This window comes from Daphnia pulicaria, chromosome 1 (assembly GCF_021234035.1).
Source record: "Daphnia pulicaria isolate SC F1-1A chromosome 1, SC_F0-13Bv2, whole genome shotgun sequence".
Classification (NCBI taxonomy): Eukaryota; Metazoa; Arthropoda; class Branchiopoda; order Diplostraca; family Daphniidae; genus Daphnia; species Daphnia pulicaria.
Window position 1 is genome coordinate 32,055,434 of NC_060913.1, and position 12,389 is coordinate 32,067,822.

Genomic DNA, 12,389 nt, shown 5'->3' on the forward strand with positions numbered 1-12,389 from the left:
TAAATAGTAGCTATACAATATTCAAGTTGACTGACTGGGTGCGGTCCCCCCGTCCAAAAATCAACAGATTGAGAAACAAGATGCTTTCGGTCTCTGATAAGCAAGAAGGATAAAAGATACACACAGTGTCTTTTTTCAAGGTTGTTATTTAATAATAATTACGTTGAGCATAACATTTAAAGGAAAAAAATATTATAGAGCTTTTAGAGAATTTCGATGAGTATTCTATTGCCTTTGGTCAAGTATTTAGCGATTTGACAGCATTTAGACAGAAAATTATTCTCATGACATTATACGTGATTATACGTTCGACTTCTGTGTCAGTAAAACAACAAACATGGAAATCCTGGTAAGTGCGAATAGAAAGTGCGATTAAGAAAAGGGTGTTTTAAATAATGAGAATAATAGTATAATATATTAATATTACTAGTGGGTACGCTGCTTTCGTTTGCTTATTCTTATTCTTATCCTATGTCAGTGCATCACCAATAGGGCCCGTTTTAGCTACTACTGGCTACGTTGGTTATCCAGCCTCTTTTCCAAACCAATATCACGCTAAGCATCATGATAAACTAGGTCTAGCTTCATGCGACTTCGTCTATACCGGATCAGATACTATCGAAGTAATTAACCAAAGCTGAGCATTTCCGGCTAAAGGAAGATGCAACAATCGCCGTCCAAGAAGTTGTTCTCGTCGCCAAAGGAAAACCTGTCACTGAGCCTTCAAAACTTAATACTATTTGATGACAACGTTAAAATCGATGTGATGAGTCCAGACAGACAGTGAAAATAATACCGTCTGATCAACAGCTGTCCAAACGAGAAAATTAATATTTTTCAAGAAACAATAGAGGAATTTCGACATGAAATAAATGAATTAAAATAAAGAATCTATATATAATAAAACAGCAAGCTTTTGGGGGAGGAGCCTGTGTCTGTGTCAACACAGGCTCCTCCCCCAAAATGGAACATGCCCAAACATACCCAACACCAGATGTCGTCGCTGTGATGACGCAATCTTTGATGACGCAACAACCAGCATCACCACCAGATGTCTATAGCATCGCCGTGATGACGAAATCTTCAAGTACTGGGCAGATTTCCCACGCTTAAACTTATTACGGGCAGATGATTAAGCTACAGGAAAGCGAATAGCAAAACAGTCCGACTTTATGCTATACCAAAATTCCCCGGATTTGAACAGGGCTCAGGTTACTCGTCGTAGTGAATAAATTATAGACTTTCAATTTCTATTAAAAATATAAAAAAAGAAAAAAAAGGGATAACACAATCTTTGAATTCTCAACTTTTGTCCCATCCCTTCCATATTAATTCTCTTCCTTTTTGGGAGGGGAAGGGGAATTGTTTTGCAAATCGCCATCTGAAACTGGTATACAAACGCGCACCACAACTGGGTGTGGTATCTTAAAAATCAGAAATGGATCAATGTGTTTATACAGAGATGACTGCCACGTAGTATAACGCTTGGAAGTCTTTAAGGTCACTTTGATTCGCCAGTGAAAGCCAACTAATGATGCACACGGAAACATTCGTATTAACTTAGGGTGTAATATATATAGCCTCTGATTAAGTTTTGCTTGATATTACTGTATAAAAGGGCGATCGAGAAACAAACTCGTCATTTGGTCTGCAGCATCTGTCTCATACTAGCATCAACATGAAAGTCTTGGTAAGTTACCCTATTGTTCTCAAATGTTCAAAAAATAGTGATTTACCTAAAAATACCAACCTTTTGTTTGATGCAGATCCTTAGCATCTTCTTGGCTTGCGCCTCCGCCCAGTACTACCCTGGTTTCTACGGCTATCCCGCCATCAGCCAGTTTCACGCTCAAGATGTGCTGGGACAGGCCTCTTATGGCTATGCTTACCCCGGACAGGCTGCTTCCAACTACCGTGACATTTTCGGCAATCAATTCGGTTCTAACATATATGATATGGGACCCGAAGGATTAGTTCGTGTCAACTACGTCGCCGATGCCGTTAACGGTTTCCGTGTTGTGTCCACCTTGCCTGTGGCTCCCGAAGTTATCCCTGAAGTAGCTGCTGCCAAGATTGAACACGCTAAACCCGTCAAAGAGGCCGCAACCAAGAGAGCTGCCGAACCCGCTGCTAGCCCCACTAAGTGCCAGGTTTGTTTCTGATTCGATTTGAACCAGAACGGTCAACCTGACCAGTCTGTTGTTCCAGTCACACCCGTGTCACATCCGTCAAGACCTACCCTTATTATCACTATGCTGCCCTCCCTTATTCTGGTTACTACCCAACTTACCCAACTGCTTTCCCTTTCTATGGTTAACTAATACCGAAACAAAGCACTTGATGCAGCATTCGACTCCTTTTTAAATCATGTTGCCCAGCATCCGTTTCAATCGTTTGTTATTGTTTTTGGTAATGTGAAATTGTATTGGAAATTGGCTTGGAAGGAATTACATTTTTGGTTTTGTTTTTGAAAACGACGAGCTTTTATTCACAATTTCAAATTTTTCACTTAAATTTGTTCTCTTATTCGCGTGCTGTTTGGAGATCATCAATAATAATTATTACCTTTATAAGAGACCATTATTTGATGTAAAAGTCTTGCGAGATTTGAGATATTGAGTGTTAAAGTCTTGACCGAGTGGGGTAATTAACCAAGAAGTTAGCATCTAAAAACACAACCAATGGAATGCTCTTCAAATGAACGAGAAACGGAAACCTATACATACCATGAAGCCTGTGGCTAATAAAAACTTGTACGTCACGCCCGGTCGTTACGCCGTAAAATCTCGAATATGTAATGAAGTGAGGGATGAATACCCAGTTGCAGTTTCTAGCCTTTGGCTATTTCGTCAAGTAAAAATATTTACGAATTAAACACCGAAGATACAGTCCCCTCCATAAGTATGGGATCACCCCGCGCCGTTCCATAAGGCGGCGTGTATTTTTCTAGTTGGTTTTTCGGGTGGTAAAAAGTGAAAAAATGACATAAATTCACAAAACTTGGAATTTATGTCATTTTACCCCTTTTGTTTTGTCTGAATTTTTTTCAGATTTTTTCGTTCGTGGGATAGGCCTCTAAAAGTGGCTCCGAAAGTATCGGATCATTCCGACGCCAACCATGTTATCTTATGACCCGAACTTGTTTTTCACATAGCTTTTTATATATTTAATTTTTAAGAAGGAATTTTTATTTTCAAACCGTGTATACACTACCCTTTCATAAACTAACTGTGAGTTTTGCATAATGATCCGAATTTTTTTCGAATTTTTCCAGATTTATTCGTTCGCCGGCGTAGGCAGGAAAATTAGTGTCGTTTCTATACACCACTGGCGCTCTGCTACCTTTTTTACTTAAGGGGCGTATGAAAACGACACTAATTTTCCTGCCTACGCCAGCTGATAGAGGTTGTAAACCGTAAATGAAGTCTTCTGCAGTCTCTGATTTCAGAAACTCGGGAAACGAATAAATCTGGGAAAATTCGAAAAAAATTCGGATCATTATGCAAAACTCACAGTTAGTTTATGAAAGGGTAGTGTATACACGGTTTGAAAATAAAAATTCCTTCTTAAAAATTAAATATATAAAAAGCTATGTGAAAAACAAGTTTGGGTCATAAGATAACATGGTTGGCGTCGGAGTGATCCGATACTTTCGGAGCCACTTTTAGAGGCCTATCCCATGAACGAAAAAATCTGAAAAAAATTCAGACAAAACAAAAGAGGTAAAATGACATAAATTCCAAGTTTTGTGAATTTATGTCATTTTTTCACTTTTTACCACCCGAAAAACCTGTAATGCCCCGCGGAGCCGACTTGCCCCGCGGTGGCTACTAGCCCCGCCCCTCCAGCGATGGCCACCACCTCCGCCTACGTCACAGCCGTGACGTCAACACCGGCAGCTAATGTCACCCCCGTGACTCACACTGGAATGCCATACACCGGAAACGCCGACGCTGCACACTGACTCGGCGGTCAGCTCGGAATACCGGCCCAGCTCAACCAACCCGCTGGTCCAGCTCAACCAAGGCGCTGGTCCAGCTCAACCAAGAAGATGATCCAGCGGGATCACTTTCGGCCTCGATCCAGTTCCCTATATAATCTGTATGTATCACTATGTGTCGCTCTCTGCTGTACTCCCCCTTGTCGATAGGACACGCAATACAAGCGCTTACCCTTTGCTACTCCTCTCCGCGTACTCTCTGTAAGCACCCCAGACCGGGCCTTACAATTGGTGAACGTGCCTTGTCGACGCCTGGAATCTTAAGGTAAGAACGGATGAATCCGAATTTTGACCAACATACATATTTTGTTAGTACGTTACATGGAAACGGTGAACGACCCGATATTAGTCCTAACTTTAAATATTTGGAAGAATCAGACGTAGTATATTGTAAACAAAAAATAGCAGTAAAATTACTCCAGTTAAATTTTGCAAGAGACAAAATAATTCAATCAATACGGGACGACAGGGCAACAACAGGTCACGCAAGGCGGTGCTTGCAAGCTAGAGGGGACAGATTAGGTAATGATATACGAACATTAGAAATTAAATTCGACGATCTGTCGACCCCAAATTTTCCTATTTGTAAATTTGCTACTAAGATTCAAGTACAACAATTCGTATTACCAGCAGGCATAACAGTTTATTTAAAGAAACTTAGTAAAAAAGGTAAATCATCTCGGACACCAGTAGGGCCTGATTTACTTGCAGAGGCAACAGGTGGTATACCACCGATACCAAGAGTTACTGAAGAAATTAAGTGGAGGCCAACAGGAGAAACAGAGACAAATACTAGTGTTTTTGATAGAGTCGATGAATTTATTCAACTACCAATAAATGATATAATCCAACGTTTGAGAGAAGAACAGCGAACTGGCACGCCAGACTTAAGGCATAGGGCGAGATCTTTAGACCAGTTGTGGAGAAGAGATCTGTCGCCAGATTTCGATTGGAATAGTTATTCTGAAGAATTAAACGAAGCAACAGGCTTTAGAGGGTGGAATAGCGACGACGATACCCTTAGTACTTTTGATCTCGATTTAATATTCCCAAGCGAAGAGATGGCTTTAACACAGGCAGCCATCGATCAACTGACAGCGGCGGCCAACGATAACACAGACGCACTAGTACTAGGCATGCGTAACTTAGCAGCTCAAAGAAAGATAGAAAATATTCCAATTTTTTCAGGAGAAAGTAATTGCCCCCTAGTTATAGAAGAATGGTTTAAAATAGCCGAAAGAACTGCTAGATTGGCGGGATGGAATGAACAACAAAAGATATTATTTTTTCAGGAAAAATTAATTAAATCTGCAGCTAATTTTAACGATTCATTGACAGCTGCACAGCGTGAGGATTATGATGCATGGAAAGCATTACTGATTAACGGATTGCATGATAACACAACAAAAGCTATTAAAAAAGGAGAATTAAAAGATTTAAAACAGGAACCAGGGGAACGAGTAAGAGATTTTCAAACTAGAATAGATGATATGTATAGGATAGCTTATGGAGCGGGCCCAGCTTCTAGCAATGACGCTAATGTGGTTCTAGTAAGAGACGATATGAAAAAAGAAATATTACTGTCAGGCCTACGCAGAGAAATAGCTACATTAGTATGGAACAGAGTAGAAGCCGATGCGACATACGCTAATACTGCGCAGACAGCGATCGAATGCGAAAAAGTAACTGAGGTAAAGAAGATAGCACAGAGTAAAGATATAACTTCTGCAGTTTCAGTAATATCGCAAGAAAACGAGAAAAACGCGGCGAAAATAAAAGAGCTGGAAGGGTTGATAAACAAACTGTCGACGAAACCGGTCTCACCACCGACGGCTTCAACACCAGTCGATTTGGGAGACCCCGCAGTTATTGCAGCCTTCAACACATACAACAACGCGCAATCAAATTTCCCGAAAACCGTTCGTTTTCCGGATAATCAACGAAGTCGTAGCGTAAGTCCATTTACTTATAACAGATCTAATAGGCCAGTGGAAGGAGCAAGGGTTCAGACGCCAACTCGAAATAATAATAATCAGGATACTAGAATAACTTGTTATAACTGCGGAAAGAAAGGGCATATAAGTAGAGAATGTTGGTCCGGTCGTGGTCAACAACAGCAAAATCGACAACGCGATGGACAGCGTTTCTCGCAAGACGGAAGGCAAAATTCCGAAAGATCTGGCCGAAATTGAAGGCCGAATGGCGACCAACAAAATCACTATCGGGGTCAGAGCAGCGAACGATACGACCGCAGCAACAATTCATACGGCAGGCAGTTCAATCAGAACAGGGAACAGAACGGCAGTCGTTACAGCCAAGACTATCGAAACGCCCCACCGAACGGCAGGAGACAGTAAAAGCGACGAATAATTCGAATAATGTAAATACAAAGTACCAACTTTTTCATGTACCAGTTAGAATAGACAATACTACTACGTATGCTTTGATAGATACGGGAGCTTCCGTTAGTGCAATGTCAGAATATTTCTTTAACAGATTGAGTAATGCAGCAAAATTGAATGAAATAAGCAGTAATGATAACCTTCGCAGTATTTGTGGCGAAAGTATGGATATCTCGGGAGTATACGACTTAAATATTAGCTTAGATAATAATGCGGAATGTATCAGACAGAAATTTTTTATAGTGCCCAAGTTAACTGAAACATGTATATTAGTAATAGATTTTGTAACTGAAAATGCGATTGCCTTAAATGGAGAAACCCGTCGGGTAACTTACAAAATTAATGGCAAAAGTTTTTCGTTTATCGCGGACACAAGTACCTTAGGAAATGAATATTCAAATTTAATTCAGAAACTGAATGCCTCAGTGGCAACAAGTGCAAAAATCAGGGAGAATATGTCAGATAACGTTGAAATATCGCAATCGAAAATAATTATTGAAGATGTAAACTGTGAAATGTATAGAAATAAGATAGACCAATTGCTAGAATTAAATAAAGATGTAATCGCCGATAAATTGTGTGAATTAGGCCAAGCCAACGGCATTAAACATAAAATAGAGACGACAGGAAAAGTTATTTACATGCGACCTAGACGGCAAGCCAGGGCTCATTTATCACTAATAGAAAAAGAAGTGGACGAAATGTTGAAGCATAACATAATTAGGCCTAGCTCAAGTCCGTATAGCTCACCCATCCATCTCACCGACAAGAAGGATGGCACTAAACGCTTTTGTATTGACTTTCGCAATTTGAATACGGAAACGACAAAAGACAAATACCCTATACCAATCGTCGACGAAACAAAAGATTATTTGTTAGGCGCTCGTTATTTCTCAACACTCGACCTGATCAGCGGGTATTGGCAAATAGAAATTGAGGAAGCCGACAAGCATAAAACAGCATTTACAACAAGTCAGGGTCATTATGAATTTAATCGTATGCCATTCGGATTGACGAATGCACCAGCAACGTTTCAGCGTTTAATGAATAATTTATTACAACCAGTTATTCACAAATGTGCGCTAGTTTACTTGGACGACGTAATTATTTATTCTAGAACAATTGAAGACCACATGAGACATATTCAATGCGTACTAAATCTGTTAAGGGAGGGTGGATTGAAAATAAAGTTATCGAAATGTTTATTTTTGCAAAAGGCAGTAAAATATTTGGGACATATTATATCAGAGGATGGCTTGAGGCCAGACCCGAAGTTAACGGAAGCGATTAGAAATTATCCGACACCGCAGAATAAAAATCATGTGAAAAGTTTTTTGGGATTATCAGGATATTACAGAAAGTTTATATGGGATTACGCGAATAAAGCGAGAGCACTTACGATATTGACGAGACAGAAAGAAGAATTTAGATGGGGCCCCGAAGAAGAAAATGCGTTTCAATTTTTGAAGAATTGTTTGTTAGAAAATCCGATTTTACGTTTCCCAGATTTCGACCTCGAGTTCATTGTCCAAACGGACGCATCGGGATTTGCCGTAGGATCAGTTCTAGCACAACGAAAAATAGTGAACGGAGAAAAAGTGGAATATGCCGTAGCATACGCGTCGCAGCAATTAGACGAAACGCAAGAAAAGTGGCACACGACAGACAAGGAAGCATATGCGATATATCATGCGTTAAAAACATTTTATCATTATTTGTATGGTACGAAATTTACGGTAGAAACAGATCATGAAGCTCTGAAAGGTTTCCCAAAGATAACAGAAAATATGTCGAGAAAAGTAATCAGATGGGCGTTATTCGCCAATGAATTTGACTTTCAAACGGTTTTTAGGCCTGGTATAGCTAACCAAAATGCCGACGGGTTAAGCAGAATACCAGAGCAGAAAGAAGTAGTCGAAACGTCTGGCCAGACACACAGCATAAAAGCATTGACTACAGAAACATTTGCGCTAGAGCAAGGAAAGGATAAATTTTGTTTAGAAATGAAAAGAAGATATTTACGCGATCAACAGCGACAAAAAGAGCTCATGGAAGAATATTTAGTTGAAAACGAACCAAGACAAAACGCGAGGAAGCGTCGGATTAGCGAAGAAGAAGATAGCGATAGCGACGTCGATGAAGACGAACAAATTAAAGAATTGAATAATGGTTTACTCGGCACAGCCGACGGAAGAATATTGGTCCCACAAGTTTTAAGAGAAAAGATATTATTACGATTTCATGATAGTCCATTCGCGGGACATTTGGGAGTAAAGAAAACGACAGCAAGAATCCAAAGAAGATTTAAATGGCCTCGTATGGTAAAAGAAATTAGAGAATATATAAGAAATTGTGAATTATGCGTTAAACGTAAAGGAGGTGGAGATAATAAGTCTCCTTTAAACCCAATTCCCCCACCAAATCATGTATGGCAATGTATGGCTATGGATATTATGGGCCCACTGACACCGTCAGGAATAAATGATCATAAATATATTTTAGTAATGGGCGAATATTTAACTAGATATGTGACAGTTGCATCAATGCCAGACGAAACAGCAGAATCTGTAGCAAAAGCTTTTATTGTAAATATTATAACGCGTCATGGCGTTCCAGAGACAGTACTGACAGATCAAGGACAAAATTTTATGTCTAAATTAATGGAATGCTTGTATAAACAATGTGGAATTAAAGCTATTCGAACGTCGGCCTACCGTCCACAATGCGACGGGGTGGTCGAGCGCGTCAATAGGACTCTTGCTGATACAATTTCTTGTTATGTTAAAGACGAGCCTAATCGATGGACAGAATTTTTAGATGTAGCCGCTTTTGCTTATAATACTGCAGTCCATTCGAGCACAGGTTATAGCCCATTTTATTTAATGTATGGAAGAGAGGCGCGAGAGCCAAGCGATTTAATGCCGCCCGCGCGGAACCGGAATTTAACGGATGTTACTATGTTATTTTCACAGCAATGGTATGATGCCTTGAGAATCGCGAAAGAAAGATTGATAGAAGCAAAGGAAAAGCAGAAATTTTATTATGATAGGAATACAAAAAGAATAGAGTTTAAGGTAGGGGAAAAAGTATTATTAAAACAGCTAGCCATCACCCCAGGCAAATTCAATAATCGTTGGGAAGGACCGTATACAGTAAAGGAAAAGAAAGGAAACGTCAGCTACAGAATAATATCGGACGATGGAAAAAAGCTGATGGTAGCACATGCTGACAGAATGAAGAAGTTTCAAGGCCGCACAAGCCTGGAGGCGACAGCAACAGCTACGGAAGAAAAGGGAAAGGAAGAAACGGATGAAAAGCAAGACACAGAACGAGCGCGATTTGTAAAGCAAAAGAATGTAGTAGTAAATGAACCTAGATATAATTTAAGAACGAAAATTAACCTCCCAAAAAGATTGCAATATTAACAAACGTAAATATTATAGATGGATTGTAAAATCGCGCTCGGACTACTGTCATCAGTCTTATTCGTCACCTCGGTTGCAAGCATAAATATCATAATTTGTGATTGCAACAAGCCTAAAACGATTGGACTATTGGACGCGGAGCTTCCGTCATATTGCCAGGAATCGATAGCTGAGACACCCGTTATAAAGAAGTATACATTTTTCATTAAAGAAGAGCCACATGCTCATTGGGATGGTTTTGTTTGTCGAACATGGATAAAAACGAAGAAAATAGAAGGATTCTTTTTCGGGGGATATGATACGACATTTACGACTTCTTCTCGGCCTATGGCTGAAAAAGAATGTTGGGAAATGGTACAGCACCATAGATGTTTTGAAAACGGGATGGAAGGCGCGCAAGATTCTTCTGCATTTACAGCTTCACCAGTGGGTGAGGGAGCTTGGATGCAGACAAAAGAATACGGTATAATTAACTGCCTGCTACAGAGAATAACGCTAAGAAAAGATTGCTTAAATTGTCCTATTAGTTCCCCATATGGCATTCTGACAAATAACTCAGATGTATCTTTTGTGCGACATCACAATTCAATTATTGTATGGGACGCATCAAAAGCAAACATATCTGATCAATGCCGGTTGAAAGAACTTAAAAATGGGACAGGTTTGGTCACAAAAGTCGACACAAGTTCACTTAAATTAGTAGATAATACGGCTCAACTAGAATTCTTTTATCACGAAAATTTAGAAAATATTTGTAAACGTCCATTACGTAAACTAAAAAACCTTGACGCCGCATACCTCCATATAACCGCACAAAATTGGTCTCACATTTACAATGTGGAAACCAAAATTTGTCTTGATATTAATATGCAAAATGCGCCGTGTGATGGTCAAAAACCACACGAATTCATTTTAATAGGTAATGAAATTGCAATAAATAACAAAGAACTTGGTTTAGTGCATGCAAATTGTATGGCGCCAGCGGCGTTATATGCGATATCGACTATTCTCGCTACCGTTCTCCCCAAAAGAAAAGAAAAGATCCCGACGGACAAGCCAAAGCCCACCTATTTTCATGTGAAATCATCACGATGTAGACAACAATTTAATTTTCGCTGGAATAGCGAGACGTTAGAAATTACCGGTATGGTCGACGGCCGCGAAGGTTGTCTTACAGCAAAAGTAGGCCTACAGCCTTCATTAACCGATTGCAATCAGGAGAAAAACCAGAAATGGATATTTGGCCACCCCAATATTCCTATAAAACGGAAGATGAACGACGGTCAACCACTCCTACTGCAGCATCATCAATACATGGAACATCAAGCCATAGTCAGTGAAAACGTATTAGAAAAAGAAATAAAAAAGATATATTGCGGTAATCTGCAAGTGCGCAGATATACTTTAATGTTGCTCGCGGAGCAAAACGGACTATTAGCAGCGCGCGCAAATAATCTACCTATGTGTCAACGACTTAAAATGTACGGGGATTACTTTTTAGTGCAACAGTGCAAATTAGAAAATGTCTCGATCGGAATGGAAAAAACGAAGTGCGGACCGGAACCTAAATTAAAAAACTATACTATAGGCAAAGATGGGTTTTCTTTACATCCATTTGAGGAATGTTTTTGGGCGAATAGTTTCATCAATTTAAATGGAAACCTGTACATGTGGAAAGAAAATGAATGGAGTGCGATACAACCAACAGCCCATCTCTCGACGCTCAAACTTACATCAAAGTTTACTGAGCTAGAAGATAATGAGGCTCAATATTTGTTAAATTCCCACGATATTCTTGAGAGGCCGGAATACGAACAAATTAATGCTGTCAACGAAATCGTAAATAAAATCCACGAGTCCAATACAAGAAGCTTGTCAGCGATTTTAGTTAACGAAAAAGAGGAATCGCGTTTCTGGAGCTTCAGCAATTGGGCAGCGAAAATTAAAGCATCATTTATTACAGTAGTTTCAGTTGTCATTCTCGCCATCTGTGTGATTTTTCTTCTATGGAAGTATAAATCACGGGTTGGAGGACTACAAGAAATCTTGACACATTTCGCTGTGGGAGTGCAAGAACGTAGACGAAGGCAAAATAATGTGCTGACGGAGTAGTCACCCAAGACAAATAAAAATCGGAAACACAGCAATATACTACCCCGCTTCAACAAAATACATTTCGAAATGCTTATCGCATTTCTGCCCATTCAGCAGGCTATTAAACAATTAACGAAAAGCTGCTCGATAGTTCTCGACAGACTTTGTCAGTGTGCTCCGAGACTTCATCGCGTGTAGTGTACATCCAAAAGTTTGTGAAATGAGTGACTCAAGAAAAATCAACGATGTTCGTGTTAACTGTGAGCCGTTGAACGGCGATAGTGTGCTTCACCGGGTCGCCAAAAACAATTGCTATAGGGATTTGGCAAACGTTTCGCCGGGACCCGGGGTAAATTGCCGGAACAACAGAATGGAGACGCCGCTGATTGTCGCGGCGCAGAACAGCGCAATCCGCGCCATCACGTCTCTCACTGCTTTAGGCGCTGATGTCGACGCGCAGGACGCAAA

General features: G+C 40.0%; 1 protein-coding gene across 1 annotated transcript; it reads left to right on the forward strand.

The window, feature by feature from the left end:
* Positions 1–1,579: 1,579 nt before the first annotated feature.
* LOC124320995 (cuticle protein 7-like) lies at positions 1,580–2,469 on the forward strand. The gene is made up of 2 exons (XM_046783908.1): positions 1,580–1,690; positions 1,767–2,469. The coding sequence occupies exons 1-2, from the start codon at positions 1,679–1,681 to the stop codon at positions 2,160–2,162; spliced, it is 408 nt and encodes a 135-aa protein (XP_046639864.1). The 5' UTR covers positions 1,580–1,678; the 3' UTR covers positions 2,163–2,469.
* Positions 2,470–12,389: the final 9,920 nt, after the last annotated feature.